The sequence below is a fragment of the Drosophila serrata genome, unplaced genomic scaffold (genome assembly GCF_035046125.1).
Source record: "Drosophila serrata isolate PLE 108 unplaced genomic scaffold, ASM3504612v1 contig_295, whole genome shotgun sequence".
Classification (NCBI taxonomy): Eukaryota; Metazoa; Arthropoda; class Insecta; order Diptera; family Drosophilidae; genus Drosophila; species Drosophila serrata.
Window position 1 is genome coordinate 1,483,414 of NW_028257193.1, and position 21,988 is coordinate 1,505,401.

Here is a 21,988-nt window from a genome sequence, read left to right on the forward strand (position 1 = left end):
CCTCATCGTAGTCAAACTTGGTGGCGCCATACTGGGTTATGGCCGATATAACCTTGGCAAAGCTGATCGTGCCCTGTCCCAGGCGTTTCTCCAGCTCGAACCACTTGGCCTGCAGGAAGCGGCAGGCCATGGCACCACCTGTCGGCGTACCCGCAATGGCCTTGAGCACCTGCACCACCTCCTCGGTGGGCAGCATGGTCACATGCGACAGCAGGCGATTCTGCAGCCAGGCATCCTTGGTCCTGCCCAGAGCTCTAAGTAGCTGCATACGCTCCACAAAGGTTTCCGATGTCCGCTGAAGGGTGACAAAGCGTTCCCAGCAATGCTGCCAATAGATGTACTCGCCGGAGAGAATTGAGCCGGTGTAAACCGCCTGTGGAAAGGTAACAAAATAAATTATTACAAATATTAATCAATATAAATGGAAAATCAATCTTTACCTCTCTAAGATTGGGTGGTATAGCTGAACCATTGTAGTACAGATACTGATTTAACATATTCTTGGCCTTGGCGATGCTATCGATGTCCTCCCACAGAACCGAGGCCAAAATCACTTCAGGACGCATTAACCTTAAAATGGTAACTAAGTTTAAATAAGATCTTCAAGTTTAAGAATTATCCTCCTCACCTGGTGGCCACATCACCGTCATCCGACCAGCCCACCTTCTCCATAACCGTTGAGATCTTCATCTTGATGAACTCGCTGAGCATCAGGAAGCACTCGGAGTACTTGAGGATGCGTCGCCACTTCTCCAAATGCCTCAAGGCCAAGGCCATGGGTCCGTAATGTGTCTCACTTGGCAGATACAGAATCATGTTCATGGTGATCTCACAGGGCAGCAAATTGGCATGGCACAGGGTAAAGGCATCCGACAGCATACCCAATCGATCCTGGTGGGAAATGGTATTTAATTTTTGTTCTAAAATAAAATTCTTAGAGAGTTTACCTCACTGGTGAAGCGTTTGGGATTAGTGGTCAGCTCTTCAATGAGACTTGCCCAGTTGTCATCGTTGTAAACCACTCTATAATAACCATTCTGAATGGCATTCACTTTGATCCATTTGACGTTCTCCGGCACATTGAAGGTTACTAGGAAAGGATTAAGGAGTAGGGATTTAAGAGTTATAGCTATTTAGAGATTAAGCCTGACTTACCATCCACATTCTGCATCCAAAGTGTCTCGCTGACATTGTTGATATCCGTCACATAGGTGACAGGGAAGATCCACTTCATGTGTGGAGCCGCCTTGTGTTTGCTTCCCTGCGTTGTGGGTGGCACTGTGATGGGCATATCCGTGGCATTGAGAGCCGTCTTATTATAGTTATTACCATAGTACGACTCATCATGGATGGCAAGAAAGTCGGCAGGCCGGAAGGGTCTCTGTGAAATGGAAATGCTGTTGCCCATTTTGGTGACGGTGAGAAGCGGAAAGCCTGGCTGATGTGTCCACAGAGTCATCATGTCCTTGATATTCTTGGAACCATTGGCCTTCTTGGTGCAAATTGTCCAAAGATCTGTGGGTTCTGCGGTCCTAAATCGATTCACCTTGAGGAACGAGCCCAGGCATCCCCTGAACCGATCCTCGCCAATGGCTGTGTGCAGCATGGAGAAGATGGCCGCCGTCTTTTGGACAAAGAACTCCTCATTGTTGCCATCGTGGCTGGTGCCATTCATGATGCTATCCCATCCTTGGATGGCATCGATATCCAACGCTGCTGTGGCCATCTTCAGCAGGTACATCTCCCTCAAAGGCCAGCTCTCCTGCAGTGGAGCCAGGGTATGGATGCCCAAATACTGGATCAATCCCTCCCACAGCCACACATCCTTGAGCACCTTGCGGGAGGTGATACCTCCGAAGAACTGTCGCACCATCGCCTCTGCAATCCGCAGAGCACTGAATTGGTATTGTTCAGAGGTAATCGAACTGGGATCCGTTAAGAAGGAAGTCTTCAGGGTCACCAATCCCAGGGATGAGATCATGTTGCGGTCCAGCGAAGGCAGTGCCACAAAATCCACCTTTGTAAGGGGATAACTAATATCCAGCCAGGTTTGCAGATACTCCAAAACATCCCGTGAAGTGTGCAGGATGAAGGATGAGCGAATCAGCAGGTCACGCGGAGCATAGAAAGTGTACGAGGGAGCCCTCTTGATCGAGGAGCCCGTGGACTGGGACAGAGAGGTAAGATTCGTTGGCTTTCCATTCCCATTGATATGCACAGGCCAAGCTGTCGTCGTCGTCGTTTGAACAGTACTCAGATTCTGGCGGGGCGTCAGGTTCACATTCAGCGAATGTGTCAGGGCAGTGATGTTCCGCACCGGAGGGTTCTTGCCCTTCAACTGGGTGTAGTTGTTTAACTGGGCAGACTTCTTGCCACCAGCTCCAGAGCCCGGTGGCGCTACTGTGGTGGGGATATAGGCAGCAGAAGGTTGCAAGGACTCACGCTGGAAATCGCTAACCACCCAAGCCACAGCATCGGCGGGCAGTGGAGGCGTTTCTATAAAGTCATCGCGGAGCTGCGGGGAATCAAAGATTATAATTGATATATATTATAAAATTATATTATATACTCACCAATCCCGTGCCCATGTAGAAGCCCACATCCTCGGTGGTGTGCACTATGGAGTTGGACAAACCAATGTGGAAGCGATCGCGGAACACAGAGATGCGGAAGGGTGCCCGGACATGCGGCTCATCGAAGCAGGGAAAGGCTCGTCTCGCCCCATTCGGTCGGAAAACTGTGGCTGCCAATAATCTGGAAAGGAATAAGATTAACGTATATATATTTTTCCTCTTAAGAATAGTGGATGGCCCTTACCTTTCCACACCGTTGGAGCTCTCATATTGGTCAACATAGAAACCCTCCGGCTCCGGATTAAGCTTGGAGTACCAGCGCAGGTTGAGGGTATAATTGGACTTCTTCTTCAGCTTCTCCTTCACCTCAATGTAGAGTTGTTGGCGTGGCGGAAACTCCAGCACCTTTACAATCTTAAGGGCGTATCCCTTGGGCCCTGGGGTCACTATGGCCTGCAACCGAAACGGCAAATGAAATGCAATCAATGGACGCACTCGAGTTAGACGCTAATTGGCTTAATTTGCCAACTCCCGGATTGAGAGTGCTTTGCCCCTGCTGCTGCTTACCTTCTCGGTGACGTTGAGGTCCTGGATGTGCAGGACAATGAAGTTGGTCTCCCTTTCCACATGCAAATCGATGGTGACTTGGCCTGGCCAAACGGAAATATGAAAAAAAAATGGAAGGCAGAAGTTGCAAGAGTCAGACAATCGAATTATAATTCCATCAATGATTTGAGCCTTGGGGCACATAAAAAGGTGAATATTCGCAGACAATTTCCATTAAATATTAAATGAATTTTACCTTTAATTCCTGCTTAAAATGAATTAAAAGAATGAAGCAAGGACCTCACCTTTCACATCCAACGTTGTTAGATTGGGATGAATGGTAACCATATAGCGCAGGGGTCTCGCACTGGTGGGCAGCATCTTCTCCAGCCAGGGAAAGGGCTCCCCATTGGTGGCAATTGGATTAAAGGGCTGGGTGTTGTTCTCTTCATCCGTATCGTAACCAGACACCGTTTTGGATCCGCAGGAGCAGTCTGCAAAGGATATTCAAGGTGCATAATCAGTATCGGTTGTATTTCAGGATAATTCACTTCTCCTTTCGCAGACTTTTCTCGTTCACGGGGGGAGTGGGATTCGTAGCTAAGTTCGTTAAAGCAAATTGCATTATACACAATCAACAGAGAGAGATAGAGGGAGAGAGTTGGGGGAAAATCATCTAAGATGGGTTTTTGTAGGGGGGTTTTTGCATAAAGAAAAGCTAGCAGTAAATCGGTTGAATAATTGGATTCGGTTCAAGTCATTAGCACATCTATTTGGGGTAAACAGAACTCAAATGGGGAAAGATCACAAATTAAGATTCATTCTTGCTGAATGGCGCGATTGAGTCAAATCGAATGGGAGAGTGGATGATAATTAATAATACATCTTATATAGGAGATCATCATAGGAAAAAGCTACCACATTAATACAATTAAAACTATATCTTTAGAGTAAAATAAATATTAACATAAGTATATATAGATAGATAATGATTGATAGATCTGTTCTAGACTGTTTCTGAAAGAGATCCCCTAATAGGTTCGAGTGCATATTCCTTTTCTAAATCGTGTGTAACAACCATCTACATGAAGATTGATATCTTGCCTGTCAATGATATATCTCATGATTAAGATGTAACTGTTTTTTAATATATATACAATCATAAAACTAATAAATTAACTCAATTCCTCCCACCTAAAAAAAGAGGTATATAAAAACCAAGAGCTAACATCTAGAGATAGAAATTACGGAAATAATAAGAGAGGGGAAAAGGATAATGACATCAACATGCCAAAAGGATTATATGGAATATCATGGCTATTTACCAGTTTAGAAGTATTCGGGTTTGGCATAATTGTTACTCACATTTCAACCAATCAATCAAACAAGCATTTAAGAGAAATATTTCATATGTTTTTCAAAGATTCATATTTATATAATAGACAATTTGTGTACGAGAAGGGTGAACGCAAAACGGAAACAAAATTGGGTGAGGAACTCAAATAGATATATGACTTATGGATATATATACTGTAAAGTTAATTATGTAAGAAAGCAATGGCTGTACTTTGATTCTAAACCCAGAGCTCTCTGGAGGAAGCAAAAATTAAAGGTTGACTGGTAATTGAGCTCACAGAGGGAAGTGAAATTAACTTTTCATCAGACACACACTCGTGGGGTTTGTTTGTTTGCTCTTTCCCTTGGGTTAATTCAATTATCCCCCAATGCATTTAGCCCCATTAAGTATGCAACAGAAACTTCCAGCGAGCGAAGTGTTTGCACTTTGCATAATTCCGCAATTTTGCAATTGAATATGGCCGAGGAACGGAGGCCTAAAGGATCCACAGGACAGGTGATGTCAGCCAGGTGAGGCCGAGCTGCATCTATTTATAAGCAAACTGTAATGGATGCCGCTGGCCCCCGCTTAATACGGTTAAAAGCATACATATTAGCTGGAGGGTTGGAGCGGAATTGGATTGACTGGCCAGATGGTTTATGCCCGGCCTTTGGACGCTGTCGGTCAGGAATTCAATTACCATTTATATGGATTTATGGGGCTCCAACTGTGAACCTTCAGACATCAATATTACAGAGGCCAATGGTTGCATTATTTATGCGCCTATAGATCTAGATTTAATATTTCTTAGTTTTATTTTATCTTCATTGATTTCTGTAGCCTTTTATAATTTAATTAATGTTACACAATTCATATAATTACATAATTAAACTTGAAAGGTTGTTGAAATTACATTACTAGCCTTTGTATTATATGAAAAATCCCCTTTTTTATTATGACATCGACCCTTAAAGCTGTCAAATATGGTCGACCCTTTCCAGGCCACAAAGGAAACAGGCTCTCAGCCCCTCGACTACATATATCCTGGCACCCCCAATAAAAGCGTAATCAAGTAAAACAACAACAACAGAAGAGGGGGGCTAGCCCCACTGCCATTGCAGGTTTTCCTTTCGGTGGGTGGAAATGAAAAACGAACGTGGAGAAAGAGAGAGAGAGAGCGAGAGAGAGGGAGTAGAGTATGCTTGAGAGAACTCGAAAAATAAAAACTCGAACAAAAATAATGGAAATAAACGGCGTGAGAAGAGGGTCCTGGGGACACGGGCACGGGGCAAACCTACCGTTCTGCGGTCCGGCGTAGGCGATGATGATGGCCGTCAGCAGCAGCGAGCCGAGCACGATCCCGGCCACAAGTAGAGCCCGGCGCTGGGAGCAGACGGCCACTCCGGTCCGCGTCTGTCGGCCGCCGCTCGATTCGCCACCTGTCGAAAGAAAACCACCCAGAGGTGGGGGTGGGAAAATGTAATTAAACTCCGAATAAAAGTCATGGTGGGCTGTGTAAATATTTCATCTGCCGGGTTGCAATTGCATTGCCACTGCCCCCTCGAAATGGGTGCAAAGGCTTCGAAGGTAAAAATAAAACACAAAATATGTTGGTGTATATGGTAAAGTGAAGTCTTTAAGAGCTGATAGTTGTTTCTTTTGGTTCCTAGAAGATATAGGGTTCTTAGATTTTGTAAATAATCGATTATACTTCACTAAAATATATTATAATTATCTTAATACATGATTTCATCATAATAACAATACCTCTTTCAGGGGAAGTTCTTTAAAATATAGAGCAGATATCCTTTTAATATTAATTTATATGATTATAAACCCAATATATTTAATTTCATGGTATTTGATACCTTTTAATTCACTAGAAAGCGTAGCAGTTTTCTGAAGATACTATATATTAAATATAGTATATAGATATGGTATATATAAGGTCTTATCTATTGTAAAAATATGTAAAACTTTATAGTACATACTGTTCTATACTGTTCTATCAGAATTTTTTACTGGTGCTGTATTCCTACTTTTATATATTAAATGCTAATATTAAAAGTAAATAAACCTGAACTGTAAAACTAGATATCTTTAGCAACACATTTATTCCTCGAAGAGACAATGCGCACTTTTATCTTAGAGTTCATCAATCTCTTATTACCTGATTACAAATTAAAATCTATCACATTTGTTGATAATTATGATTATTTGATTAACTGATAATTTCGATAATATAATATAATAATTTCCCCAATTAAAACTTACCGGAGAGAAAGGCACAGTCATCGAGGTCAGGATCATTTGTCATCTCGATGCGCTCGCGACGCCAAATCTTCGAGCCTCTCTGACCACCGCCGACGACCGAAATCTTAACGGGGCCGGTGTCCCTGTGTCTTCCGGCCAATACGTACGCTTGCTAACCCGTGGCCGTAAACGAAATGTGGATCGGAATCCGTATTGCAACCGAAACCAAAGCGGACCCGTTGAACCGCAATCACATACACACACCGCAAATAATTGCACGACCTATTTGCTCTAGAAGGGAAGGGGGGAAAATCACAATCACTTTATGGCCAATTCAGGTCGAACCCTTTTGGCCAGAACCCCGTATGCTTCTTGGATGCCGCCACGTGCTCTTCATACCTTATTCATGGCCAATGCCCGGTAATGGATATATGTATATCTGTGCGGTCATGGATTTTTTTTACGTTAGCACCCTTTTAACCAATAAATCGACTGCCAAAAAATGAGAGGAGCCTTTTGACGAGTTGATTATCGGTTGGCCAAAAATATACATACATAATTTATGCAGACATGACTCCCCGTTTCCATGCTACCCCCCACCAAGGTTGGCACTTTCCTTTTGGCTATGGCTTTCCTTTTGCCGGTTTTGCATCTATCTTTGCATGTATGTATGTATGTGGTGCCACCCCCTCAATGGGGTTTTCTGGGTTGGCTGAGCGCCAGACGCTGACGCCCTTCCGGTTCCGTCTAGTCAGACTATGCCTGTCCGTACGCGTCGTGTCCTTGCGTCCGCCACTCTGTGTCCGTTGGCCCCCGAAAGTCTGCATTTTCCGCATTCAAGCTCACTGTTTTCAATGTCGCATTGAATTAGTGAAAAGCGCTTTCAACGCCCAAAAATCAACCCCCCAAAAATGTGTGTGTTTTCCTTTCTCTCTCTATCTTGAAATCCATTTGTATATCCGTCTTTCTCTCCGGGTTGCCGGCTTTTGTACGGAATTTGTATATAATGCCTAATGTCCGCAGCTGTGTCTGCCTTTGAGGACCTCTTGAAACTGAAGTTGGTTTGTCTGTAGCATCATTCAGGCATAATTCGTGGTTAAGGTCTACCTTTCGGCCAGCAACATGAATTTGGGAACTTTAAGGCATTGCCAATTGGTGAGGGGTTTATAATGAACACACCTTAAAGGTGTATATATTAATCAGGGATGTTATCTTTGCGACTAAAATGATTTTAGGCACCCTATCAGTTGGCTTTGATAAGCCGATGGCAAAGGGGCCGGCCACAAGAAATACTACTGAAGGTTCTCAGATTGAAAATCTCTAGAAATTTATTTTGCGATTTAATATTCGTTAATTTGTTGATTTGCAAACTCTAAAAAAACCAATCAATTGGTTTTTGTTATTAAAATTATCTATGTAGTTAACTTGATTTAAGCCACTTATTTATTTTAGAAATCGACATATTTATGAAAAAAAATGTAAGTTTAAAACAAAAAGGAATAAGAAACTAACTTCGGGAAGTCAATGTTTGTATACCCTTGCAGTTTAATCACAAAAATTATCATAACTCAGCCAAAAATGCATTAATTTCAATTCGGAAAGCTTCTTAATGCTAGTTTTAATTAGGTTAACAAAACTGCATACTAAATTAATTCAAAAAAATAAACTTTTTGTTCATTTTTGACAATTTTAATGATGATAATTATAAAATTTTCAAATTTTTGAAAAATTAAATTTTATCCGGACATAGCTAGATCGATTCAGCTGTTAAGCTGATCAATAATATATATGATTTATAGGGCCGGAAATGACTCCTTCATTGCGTTTCAAGCTTCTGACTGAAATTATAATACCCTGCAAGGGGTATAAACAATTTTTAATTCTTTTTAAAGAAACAAAGTTTTTAACATTAGTATTATCTTTAAATGAATAATAATTTTCCTTGGATTATAAATATTATTAAGAATTCGATTCTGTATTTATTGTAACCTTGATGTATGCTACAGTTTTTTTGCGATGGTAAAAATTACGTATACGCACGTAGGAAGTATATTTATCTTTTTATTGCTCTCGCAACTTCATAAACATTCTCATGTAAAACTTGTAATTGGAATTATGGTCGTAAAATGGAACGTAAAAAGTAATGTCAGGCTGAAACCATTTAAACACGGTTTTTTCGTGCCAAAAATCCGAAATCATGAAATGTGACAGGGAAAAAATGTCGGCCGTAAAAAAGGAACTGTTTACGGATGTCAACAACTAGTATTTGGTTCCCAATTGGGGAAGTTCTTGTTTCCTAAATCACTCTTTAATGGGGATTCCCTTTCGCCCTGCTGTTGCTGGCTCCCCCCAATTAATGTCAATGTCAAAGCAGGCGAGGCGTAATCCCAATTGGAGTCCAAGTGGAACGAGGGCATTTGTTGTGGTGCCAATTGTGTGGCGGTCCCTTTGTTTGTCTTCGTGACTGCACCGCACCGCACCGGCCCCCGCTGCCCCTCCCTCAGCCTTTTCAACTTAACTTTCGCATTCCTGGGCACGCAAGAAGCGTGTTAATGCATGTGGTATCACAATTCCATTTCATTTCTGGTTAATGCGGCCGCCTTCGGCATTTGTTTACATTCTCATTTGCTCGGGGAAAATACAAATAAGAACAAAAAAAAAACTGAAGGAATTAAGCTTGGAAAGTGGAAAGCTTGAGAGCCGGAGAGTGTGAGAGAGCAGTACGAGAGAGAGAGAGAGAGAGAGAGGCTTGGAAGTGAGAGTGTGGGAGAGCAGAGTGTCGCTCTCACTGGAATCTGTGTTTTGAAAATGAAATGTCAGAATGCAAAGCTCAACAGCGCGAATTTCCTTTCCTTTCGAATGCGTCAGTTGCGTGTGTGTGTGGGTGAGTGTGTCTATGAGTGTGCGCCTGTATAAGTGAATTTCCTGTTTTGTCTTATGCGGCGTTTCCTTTGCTTCTCTTTCGCTCCAATCGCGGCACTCGCTTTGTGACTGCGCGTATATATGTCAATAGTGCGCTTTCCAGTCCTCCCCCCCCCCCCCTACTCCCCTCTACTCTCTCTTTTCGCCCTTCGCCCCTTTTTTTTCGCTTTTTTTTTTGCCTTCAGCTGCTCCCTTTTTCGCTTGCTTTTTTGTTGCCACTTGACTGAATAGCGGTTCTCAGCTGCAGTTGCATTTCACTTGGCGACAGAGCATAACGGTTGATTATTCCATTCCACTTTGCTAATTATCCCAAAAAAAAGAAAAGGAAATAAAGAGCTTGTTGCTGTTTCTTTTCCTCTTGAAGGGGGGTGAAGTTTTCCGAGAGGGGGTTCTGGCCCAAAAGGTCAATTTCGCCAGATCAATACACGAAAGTGCATTGTAGGCTATGTACACATTAATTACTTATTGCTTTAGGTATTAATTGCAAATACTTTAATTTGCTAATTCACTTTTTTAATTGATTTGCTTCACCAAAACACTTTTTGCCTGCCTTTTATATTTTATATTTTCTTTTACTTTTATATTTTTGGCAATTTGGCCACTTTTTTCGCTTTCTTTCACTGACACGCACAGCGGAGGGGGAAGGTGGGGCGTTGTGGGGACAGCACGCGACGCATTCGTATGGGTATATTTGTGTGTGTGTGTATGTGTGTGTCGGTTCAAGTGCGAGTGTGTGAGTTAAGTCTTTGTCAAAACCGAATTTATAGTGTGCTTTCCGTGCGACTCGCAGCCTGTTGTCACGCGCTTTTTGTTGCGTTTGAGTGCGCGTACATTTTCCAACTGGACTCCAACTGGATGCTGCCGCAGCGAAACGCCGTGCAGCAACCCTGAGCAGATGCGGTGGCAACCCCTAAGCTCTCCCCGGCGCATGACCGCCGCTCTCTTTTCGAGTCTTTCTCTCGGAGAGCGCAAGCTTTGCTCACCTGCAAAAGTGAAATTGAAATTTCTATGGAGAGCCCTTGTGTTTGATTTCCTCTCCCTGCTTGCCCCCCACCGCTCTCACGTTCCCCCATCTCGTACCGCTGACAGGATTTTTGTTTTGAAGCCGCCAGAATCATGAAAATCTATGGAAAAGCTATAGTTGGGCTTAGTACCCTTTAGATGGGAAATATAAAAATCGTTGTAAAATTTCGTACTCTTTATTTAATTGTTTGTATTTAAAATATTATTATTTCTTATTCAATAATCCAAAGTTACTTTAAAAGTTTTAAATTGATGCCAGAAGTTGATATTACTGCGAAGTCCTTTTGAAGAACGTTCAAAAGTATGCTATGAAATATATATGGTACAAAATGGTTTCTTTTCCGGAAGGGAAACCATTTGTAGATTAAATTTGAATATATTTTCAAATTAATTAAAATCCGCAATGATTTAATGTGACTCCTATTACTCATTGAATCTCACCCAAATCTAATTTAAGAATTTTTAAAATGTAAAATCTTTTAGTCTTCTTTTAAATTAGTGTAATAACCATTCTTAACGCGTTGAATACGATTCGATCATACCCTGGAACTTATTGAAATACCTGGTACATAAAAAGGAAAAGCGTATAGTGAAGTGTTGCCAGGCGAACGAAAGCGGGCGGATAACGAAGCAACCCTTAACGCCAATGCCATACCGCTCCACCCCCTAATTTCACCCACATGCAATCGTTTGTTGTTGTTGTTCTTGTTTTCGTTGTTGTTGTTGTTGTTGTTGATGTTGTTGTTTATCATGTGTTGGCCAAATAGTTCAATCTGGCTGCGACTCATCATTAGAAGTTTCCCATTTAAGGGATGGTGGATGCCTCGTGCTTTAACATTTGATTTACTCCTGCTTCTCCTTTATTTTTTTTGTGTTTTTTCTTCCTGCCGAATCCATTTCGTATATCTTGTAATTATTCGGCCTGACATGTGAGAGAATTTATCACGAAAATTCTTCCATTATAATTACAATGCTCCCATTTAGGGGATGCAATTTTTATGATAAAACCGAACGATATTCTTCTCGTACATCACCGTGGAGTTTAGTACTTTTGGGATTTACGACCCTGTGATGCTGATTTGGGTTGCCTACTTTCCGGTTGCCACAGAAACCAAGCGAAACGAAACAATCAACAAATGGAGCCGCAAAAAGCTCAGCCATGAATGGTATAATTCGCTTCTTGCCAACTTTTGCCGGCAAATGAAATCTCATTTTTCCTCGCCGCTTGGCCTTTGTTCCGGCAATGCGACGAAAGTTTTTCCCTTTTTTGTTATTTTGCGGCATAGAAGAGGAAACACACCACCGGTTTCGCGGTGACTTGCTCGGGGGGGAAAAAATTGGGGATGCTCCTTGCCGTCGCCCATCCCCCTTTTTGCATTTTCACATTTTCCCAATTTCCCACAGCCCTTGCCACCAGCTCAGCTCAATAAATTCGCCGTCACGTTAGTGTAAAGTTTTCCCTTCCGCGACTGAATCGTGTTCATTAGGCGGCGCCACGCCTCTTGCCACTGCCTCCTTGTCGCATATAGCCGGCTTCAAAGCCCTGAATAAATGTTGGAAAAATCCAAATATATAAACGAATTTTGTATGCTCTGACTATAGGTTTTCTTAAAGAGTATTGGGAATACTTTTTAGTTGAGCTGGCAGGTTAAACTCTATTAGAAATATTATCAAGTATTATTCCAGCATTAGATTAAAGTATAGTAAATGTAAGAAGCCACCTTTATAATCTAGATACCCTTCAAGAAAAGAGACAATTGTAAATGAAAAAGTGCATGTAAGGCAGATCTGCTGTGTGCCCCGAATGTTCAGTTCAATTCTCTGAGCTTCCCTTTTCAACTGTGACCCCCAAAACGCACCAAAGAGAAGGAGGTCTACGAGGAGAATGGTTAAGACCACAGCACACCATCCCTGCTAACTGAGTTACTCAACACCATTTTCCCCCCTTAGATTGTCCCAGTCCGGCCATTGAGTATTTGCTGTCGCATGCAAATTTACTGGCCGCACTTGTGACTTGTCATGTGCCACACAATCACCACCCAACTCACCCACCCACAGCCTCGTCCGTATTGATCCCATACGTACGGGATTGGACGAGCGTCTGGGGAGCGGGGGGGTGCCTCAACTGGTGGAACATGCCCAGAAGATGGCCACAAGTGTTTGCCACACTTGGTTGCCGGCAAAGGGGGTCGGGCCAGCAATGCACATGCCGATCGAAAGGCGGCGGTTAAATAATCGCTGTTTATGAAACAATCAATAAATTTAAGCTGTAACTGCCGGCATGCCACCGGAGCAAACACTTGGCCAGAAGCGTTAGAAGAGGGTGCCGCTGCGGGAAAAGGGAAGGGATGTAATCGAGGCCTGTAATTGTGCCATTAAGGGAATGTTGGTAACGTTCGCTGTGGCTTCAAGAAGGAAATATTAAATGGACTTTAAGATTTCAATGGCTAACATATGAGTTGATATTGATTTTAGATCAAGCATTATTTTATTTTGGAATGGAATGCTGTAACTAAAAAAACAAACAATAAATATTAATAGATTAGTTTCTATCATTAAAATATGGCACACTTCATGACGCACCTTGAAATAAGATGAATACCTTGAACTAGACTTTGCAAAAGTTAGTATTTGTATTGTTTTTCTTATCGCATTCATTTGTTTGGCCGTGACGATAAGGTTTGAATTGGGATCAGCACCTGGGGCACTCTGATCCCAGGCTATCAGTGGACTGGGATGCCTCTAAATACGGATTCATCTGCTGGCGGATCTTCAGTTGGTCGCTGGAGATGGAGCGTTCAAAGTTAATACCGTGGATTACCTGCGTGGGGCTGCTGCTTTGGGCAGGAGTGGATGCCCAATGGGTGGTTCCTGCTCCCACTCCCGCATCCAATGTCAACAAGGAGATCGTGGACATTCTGCAAGGCTACATGGATAACCGGGCGGATCCATGTCAGGATTTCCATGAGTATGTCGGCGGCAATTACGAGGAGAAACATTCGGCGGACTTGTACAGCGAGATCATGGGTGAGGTCGGGCAGAAGGTCGACGAGCGTTTCCTGTCCATTTTCCAGAGGCTCAACGACAGCATCCTTATGGACGTAAACGGTGTGGAGGCCAAGGTGCTTCGTTTCTATCAGACCTGTCGCACGGCCACGGAGGAGTCTCGCTCGGAGAAACACTACCTGGAGCTGGTGCCCCCCGATGTGGGTCTCACCTGGCCGCAGTTTGCCAGCAGACCTTCCTCCTGGCCCAAGGCCAAGTTCCAGTGGATGACGACCCTCGCAAGACTGCGTCGCTATGGCTTCGATAACCTGCTGGTCAAGGTGAATGTCAAGCTGGACTTTGTCGACAGCAGCAAGTATATGGTGACAATAGATAGGCCCACATTTGACTCTTCCGAAAAGCTAAAGGGTGTGGTGGCCACCAAGAAGCTGCTGATTAAGTTGGGCGTTTCCCGGACACGAGCCATGTCCTTGGCCAGGAATATCCGGAAGCTGGAATCGGATATTAGGCAATTGGCCGAGGTCGAGGATGAGCCCAACGATGATCTGACACTACGTGAGCTGGAGCGACAGAACGGATTCCCCTGGAGGCAGTACCTGCAGATCGTCTTCGGTCGCACTTTCCCCTCCACCTTCGAGGTGCAGATCATGAATGTGAACTACTTTGTGGAGCTTAAGAAGGTGCTGCAACGCTACGATTCCGAGATAATTGCCACCTACATGATGGCTCGGTTCGCCAAGTTCATGGAGTTCACCAGCGCCAGTGATGACGAGAACGATGCCATGGAGTGTATCAAGGATGTGCGTGTCCACATGAATCTTGGTACCAATTTCCTTTACGAGAGCAGCTACTTTCCCCCGGAGCAACGGAATCAAATCGATACTGAGATACAGCAAATATTCAATGCTCTGCGAACCCAGCTTCTGGCCAAGATCGACGAGAATCGCTTGAAGCTGAGCCTGCGGCATCGCAGCCTGATAAAACTCAAGCTGCAGGCCACAAAACTCAATGTGGGCAATATGCCCCAGAACCAGGATCATCGCAGCTTTGTGAGCAACTATTACAGGGATCTCCAGCTTCCTGTTGGAGAAGACTACGCCGATGCCCAGCTTAAGGTCTTGGAGGTGCGCACACGTCGTATCCTGGAGCTGCTGGACAAGCCGGCTGCCAAGGGTAAAGCTTACTACTTCCAGGAGGACAGCGTCCCAGAGTTATATATAGAGGCCACTTTCTTACCAAGAGAGAATACCATTGTCCTGCCCTATGACATTCTGCAAAAGCCGTTCTACGATCTCGAGAGCCACGATGTGTTCAAAGTGAGCCTTATCGGATGGGTCCTTGCCCAGCAGTTGATGGAGTCCCTCCAACTGCAGTCCCTGATCTACGACAGTGAGGGAAACCCAACCGACAAGTTCATGGACTTTGAAGAAAACCAGAACTACATCCAAGCTGTGAGGTGTCTAAAGAGCAATGCTACGGATTACGTGGAACAGAGATCGGCCGATGTGACGGCTCTTAAGCTAATCTACGAGGTGTACTTTGGTGTAGGTTCCAAATACAGCCAAGTGCAGCCCAGCTTCACTCAGATTCCCCTGCAGCAGCTGTTCTTTATTAACATGGCCCAGAACGTAATCGGTGATGAGGAGTTCATAACCTTTGGTAATCAGGAAACTGACAAAGTGCGTCTGCATCACTCGGTGGCCAACCTGGCAGCCTTTGGACAGGCCTTCAATTGTCCCCTGCCCACAGCCCTTAATCCGTATGTCAAGTGTGATGTTTGGTAATCAATTCATAAAGTCTGCTTCAAAATTATTGAAATAAATAAAATTATTGAATATTCTTATCGTTTGTTTGTTTTTCCCCCACAAATACGGTTCATTAAGGTTATATAATTCTGGTTTTCTAATAGTATGATGAATTATCTGTGTTTATATTAAAACAAACACAATTTGTTATCAGTATTACTAATTTAGGACAAACAAATGACAACCACAAGTATTTTTAGAGGTCTTATCAAGACAGATCCACACATAAATCTCTGAGGGTTCAGTATAAAATGATAACTATTATTAATTAAGGGAAATCCACCACAAAACAGCGGGTTCTATGAATCTTTGGCAGGCAATTAGAAGAGCAAAAGTCCAGTCCTCCTGTTTGCATACTCAATTTGAATCATTCGCCATAATTTAATTAATTGGCAGACCGTGTTCGAGGACCACTTGCAGGGTTATATAGCTGGCGCAAATAATGCAAATCGAATGGGTTCAACTCAAGTGCCAGACGAGGAGAGGAGTCTTGGGATTGAGATTGGGAATGGGACTTTGGAGTGGCCATGCAATCGATGTGGTTGTGAATGGCATTGGGATCAATTGAAGCGGATCAAACACGGTGGCGAACTAATTGTGCAGAAATCGAGTTAAGCTGAGCCCAGCAGCTTTCAGTTTTCCTTTGGGGGCGAATGCAATTAGGGGGAAAACCCCGCGAAACTTGAACACCCTTACTTTAATATTGGGCTCTATTATTTTAGTCACAAGCTTGAAACCCAGTGAAGGAGTCATTTCCGACCATATAAATTAATAATAACAAACCTGCATACTGCGTTTGTTGATGCTATTGTCAGTTTTTGACTAAAATATTAAAAACCTGCAAAAAGGTATAAAAACAGGCAATTTTTCCCAAAAATCATAGTTTAAAAAACGCATAACTAAGCCAAAAAAATCATTAATTTTAATTCGGAAAGCTGTTCTATGCTAGTTCTTAGTAGATTAACAAAGCTGCATACTCAGTTTTCAAATTTAAAAAATTCAATTTTGTGTCAAATTTTGACAATTTTAATGATGTAACCCCTTATAAAATTTTCAATTTTCGGAAAAATGTCAAAAATTTATTTTTTGACCGGACATGGCTAGAACGTTTCGGCTGTTGATGCTGATCGTGAATATATATGGCTTATAGGGTCGGAAATGACTCCTTCATTACGTTTCAAGCTTCTGACTTAAATTATATTCTTCAAAAAGGTATAAAAACAGACCATTTTTCTGAAAAATCAAAGTTTTTCGGACATCATAATTAAGCCGAAATCGCATTGATTTTAATTCGGAAAGCTTTTCTGTGCTAGTTTTTATTGCATTAACAAACCTGCATACTGCGTTTGTTGATGCTATTGTCAGTTTTTGACTAAAATATTAAAAACCCGCAAAAAGGTATAAAAACAGGCAATTTTTCCCATAAATCATAGTTTAATAAACGCATAACTAAGCCAAAAAAATCATTAATTTTAATTCGGAAAGCTGTTCTATGCTAGTTCTTAGTAGATTAACAAAGCTGCATACTCAGTTTTCAAATTTAAAAAATTCAATTTTGTGTCAAATTTTGACAATTTTAATGATGTAACCCCTTATAAAATTTTCAATTTTCGGAAAAATGTCAAAAATTTATTTTTTGACCGGACATGGCTAGAACGTTTCGGCTGTTGATGCTGATCGTGAATATATATGGCTTATAGGGTCGGAAATGACTCCTTCATTACGTTTCAAGCTTCTGACTTAAATTATATTCTTCAAAAAGGTATAAAAACAGACCATTTTTCTGAAAAATCAAAGTTTTTCGGACATCATAATTAAGCCGAAATCGCATTGATTTTAATTCGGAAAGCTTTTCTGTGCTAGTTTTTATTGCATTAACAAACCTGCATACTGCGTTTGATGATGCTATTCTCAGTTTTTGACTAAAATAATAAAAACTTGCAAAAAGGTATAAAAACAGGCAATTTTTCCCAAAAATCATAGTTTAAAAAACGCATAACTAAGCCAAAAAAATCATTAATTTTAATTCGGAAAGCTGTTCTATGCTAGTTCTTAGTAGATTAACAAAGCTGCATACTCAGTTTTCAAATTTAAAAAATTCAATTTTGTGTCAAATTTTGACAATTTTAATGATGTAACCCCTTATAAAATTTTCAATTTTCGGAAAAATGTCAAAAATTTATTTTTTGACCGGACATGGCTAGACCGACTGGGCTGTTGATGCTGATCAAGAATATATATGGTTTATAGGGTAGGAAATGACTCCTTCATTACGTTTCAAGCTTCTGACTTAAATTATATTCTTCAAAAAAGTATAAAAACAGACCTTTTTTCTGAAAAATCAAAGTTTTTCGGACATCATAATTAAGCCGAAATCGCATTGATTTTAATTCGGAAAGCTTTTCTGTGCTAGTTTTTATTGCACTAACAAACCTGCATACTGCGTTTGATGATGCTATTCTCAGTTTTTGACTAAAATAATAAAAACCTGCAAAAAGGTATAAAAACAGGCAATTTTTCCCAAAAATCATAGTTTAAAAAACGCATAACTAAGCCAAAGAAATCATTAATTTTAATTCGGAAAGCTATTCTATGCTAGTTCTTAGTAGATTAACAAAGCTGCATACTCAGTTTTTAAATTTAAAAAATTCAATTTTGTGTCAAATTTTGACAATTTTAATGAATAAAAAATAAAAAACGTAAAATAATTAATTTTCGGAAAAATGTAAAAAATTTATTTTTTGACCGGACATGGCTAGAACGACTGGGCTGTTGATGCTGATCAAGAATATATATGGTTTATAGGGTCGGAAATGACTCCTTCATTACGTTACAAGCTTCTGACTTAAATTATATTCTTCAAAAAGGTATAAAAACAGACCATTTTTCTGAAAAATCAAAGTTTTTCGGACATAATATTTAAGCCGAAATGGCATTGATTTGAATTCGGAAAGCTTTTTTGTGATAGTTTTTATTGCACTAACAAACCTGCATACTGCGTTTGATGATGCTATTGTCAGTTTTTGACTAAAATAATAAAAACCTGCAAAAAGGTATAAAAACAGGCAATTTTTCCCAAAAATCATAGTTTAAAAAACGCATAACTAAGCCAAAAAAATCATTAATTTTAATTCGGAAAGCTGTTCTATGCTAGTTCTTAGTAGATTAACAAAGCTGCATACTCAGTTTTCAAATTTAAAAAATTCAATTTTGTGTCAAATTTTGACAATTTTAATGATGTAACCCCTTATAAAATTTTCAATTTTCGGAAAAATGTCAAAAATTTATTTTTTGACCGGACATGGCTAGAACGACTGGGCTGTTGATGCTGATCAAGAATATATATGGTTTATAGGGTCGGAAATGACTCCTTCATTACGTTTCAAGCTTCTGACTTAAATTATATTCTTCAAAAAGGTATAAAAACAGACCATTTTTCTGAAAAATCAAAGTTTTTCGAACATCATAATTAAGCCGAAATCGCATTGATTTTAATTCGGAAAGCTTTTCTGTGCTAGTTTTTATTGCACTAACAAACCTGCATACTGCGTTTGATGATGCTATTGTCAGTTTTTGACTAAAATAATAAAAACCTGCAAAAAAGGTATAAAAACAGGCAATTTTTCCCAAAAATCATAGTTTAAAAAACGCATAACTAAGCCAAAAAAATCATTAATTTTAATTCGGAAAGCTGTTCTATGCTAGTTCTTAGTAGATTAACAAAGCTGCATACTCAGTTTTCAAATTTAAAAAATTCAATTTTGTGTCAAATTTTGACAATTTTAATGACGTAACCCCTTATAAAATTTTCAATTTTCGGAAAAATGTCAAAAATTTATTTTTTGACCGGACATGGCTAGAACGACTGGGCTGTTGATGCTGATCAAGAATATATATGGTTTATAGGGTCGGAAATGACTCCTTCATTACGTTTCAAGCTTCTGACTTAAATTATATTCTTCAAAAAGGTATAAAAACAGACCATTTTTCTGAAAAATCAAAGTTTTTCGAACATCATAATTAAGCCGAAATCGCATTGATTTTAATTCGGAAAGCTTTTCTGTGCTAGTTTTTATTGCATTAACAAACCTGCATACTGCGTTTGATGATGCTATTGTCAGTTTTTGACTAAAATAATAAAAACCCGCAAAAAGGTATAAAAGCAGGCAATTTTTCCCAAAAATCATAGTTTAAAAAACGCATAACTAAGCCAAAAAAATCATTAATTTTAATTCGGAAAGCTGTTCTATGCTAGTTCTTAGTAGATTAACAAAGCTGCATACTCAGTTTTCAAATTTAAAAAATTCAATTTTGTGTCAAATTTTGACAATTTTAATGATGTAACCCCCTTATAAAATTTTCAATTTTCGGAAAAATGTCAAAAATTTATTTTTTGACCGGACATGGCTAGAACGACTGGGCTGTTGATGCTGATCAAGAATATATATGGTTTATAGGGTCGGAAATGACTCCTTCATTACGTTTCAAGCTTCTGACTTAAATTATATTCTTCAAAAAGGTATAAAAACAGACCATTTTTCTGAAAAATCAAAGTTTTTCGAACATCATAATTAAGCCGAAATCGCATTGATTTTAATTCGGAAAGCTTTTCTGTGCTAGTTTTTATTGCATTAACAAACCTGCATACTGCGTTTGATGATGCTATTGTCAGTTTTTGACTAAAATAATAAAAACCCGCAAAAAGGTATAAAAACAGGCAATTTTTCCCAAAAATCATAGTTTAAAAAACGCATAACTAAGCCAAAAAAATCATTAATTTTAATTCGGAAAGCTGTTCTATGCTAGTTCTTAGTAGATTAACAAAGCTGCATACTCAGTTTTCAAATTTAAAAAATTCAATTTTGTGTCAAATTTTGACAATTTTAATGATGTAACCCCTTATAAAATTTTCAATTTTCGGAAAAATGTCAAAAATTTATTTTTTGACCGGACATGGCTAGAACGTTTCGGCTGTTGATGCTGATCGTGAATATATATGGCTTATAGGGTCGGAAATGACTCCTTCATTACGTTTCAAGCTTCTGACTTAAATTATATTCTTCAAAAAGGTATAAAAACAGACAATTTTTCTGAAAAACCAAAGTTTTTCGGACATCATAATTAAGCCGAAATCGCATTGATTTTAATTCGGAAAGCTTTTCTGTGCTAGTTTTTATTGCATTAACAAACCTGCATACTGCGTTTGATGATGCTATTGTCAATTTTTGAATAAAATAATAAAAACCCGCAAAAACGTATAAAAACAGGCAATTTTTCCCAAAAATCATAGTTTAAAAAACGCATAACTAAGCCAAAAAAATCATTAATTTTAATTCGGAAAGCTGTTCTATGCTAGTTCTTAGTAGATTAACAAATCTGCATACTCAGTTTTCAAATTTAAAAAATTCAATTTTGTGTCAAATTTTGACAATTTTAATGATGTAACCCCTTATAAAATTTTCGATTTTCGGAAAAATGTGAAAAATTTATTTTTTGACCGGACATGGCTAGAACGACTGGGCTGTTGATGCTGATCAAGAATATATATGGTTTATAGGGTCGGAAATGACTCCTTCATTACGTTTCAAGCTTCTGACTTAAATTATATTCTTCAAAAAGGTATAAAAACAGACCATTTTTCTGAAAAATCAAAGTTTTTCGGACATCATAATTAAGCCGAAATCGCATTGATTTTAATTCGGAAAGCTTTTCTGTGCTAGTTTTTATTGCTTTAACAAACCTGCATACTGCGTTTGATGATGCTATTCTCAGTTTTTGACTAAAATAATAAAAACCTGCAAAAAGGTATAAAAACAGGCAATTTTTCCCAAAAATCATAGTTTAAAAAACGCATAACTAAGCCAAAAAAATCATTAATTTTAATTCGGAAAGCTGTTCTATGCTAGTTCTTAGTAGATTAACAAAGCTGCATACTCAGTTTTCAAATTTAAAAAATTCAATTTTGTGTCAAATTTTGACAATTTTAATGATGTAACCCCTTATAGAATTTTCAATTTTCGGAAAAATGTGAAAAATTTATTTTTTGACCGGACATGGCTAGAACGACTGGGCTGTTGATGCTGATCAAGAATATATATGGTTTATAGGGTCGGAAATGACTGCTTCATTACGTTTCAAGCTTCTGACTTAAATTATATTCTTCAAAAAGGTATAAAAACAGACCATTTTTCTGAAAAATCAAAGTTTTTCGGACATCATAATTAAGCCGAAATCACATTGATTTTAATTCGGAAAGCTTTTCTGTGCTAGTTTTTATTGCATTAACAAACCTGCATACTAAATAGTTAGTGCAATAAAAACCGGCACAGAAAAGCTTTCCGAATTAAAATCAATGCGATTTCGGCTTAATTATGATGTCCGAAAAACTTTGATTTTTCAGAAAAATGGTCTGTTTTTATACTTTTCTGAAGAATATAATTTAAGTCAGAAGCTTGAAACGTAATGAAGGAGTCATTTCCGACCCTATAAACCATATATATTCTTGATCAGCATCAACAGCCCAG

At 39.8% G+C, this 21,988-nt stretch overlaps 1 protein-coding gene across 15 annotated transcripts in view; it reads right to left on the reverse strand.

Moving 5' to 3' along the window:
- LOC110189888 (endoplasmic reticulum aminopeptidase 2) overlaps window positions 1-21,988 on the reverse strand; it is a 35,448-nt gene that overhangs the window by 3,013 nt on the left and 10,447 nt on the right. For 4 of the 15 annotated variants that reach the window (XM_086837038.1, XM_020960151.2, XM_020960160.2 and 1 more), the window contains exons 3-12: window positions 5,754-5,894; window positions 3,425-3,613; window positions 3,141-3,223; window positions 2,818-3,026; window positions 2,574-2,754; window positions 1,156-2,515; window positions 948-1,090; window positions 629-891; window positions 441-570; window positions 2-373 (exon numbers count right to left, since the gene is read on the reverse strand). In XM_086837038.1, the coding sequence (XP_086693164.1) occupies window positions 2-373; window positions 441-570; window positions 629-891; window positions 948-1,090; window positions 1,156-2,515; window positions 2,574-2,754; window positions 2,818-3,026; window positions 3,141-3,223; window positions 3,425-3,613; window positions 5,754-5,894 (3,071 nt within the window). Of the gene's footprint in view, window position 1; window positions 374-440; window positions 571-628; window positions 892-947; window positions 1,091-1,155; window positions 2,516-2,573; window positions 2,755-2,817; window positions 3,027-3,140; window positions 3,224-3,424; window positions 3,614-4,444; window positions 5,895-6,729; window positions 7,000-10,206; window positions 10,473-21,988 lie in introns of those variants that run through there. The other 11 variants (XM_086837040.1, XM_086837039.1, XM_020960168.2 and 8 more) reach the window with 6 other exon arrangements.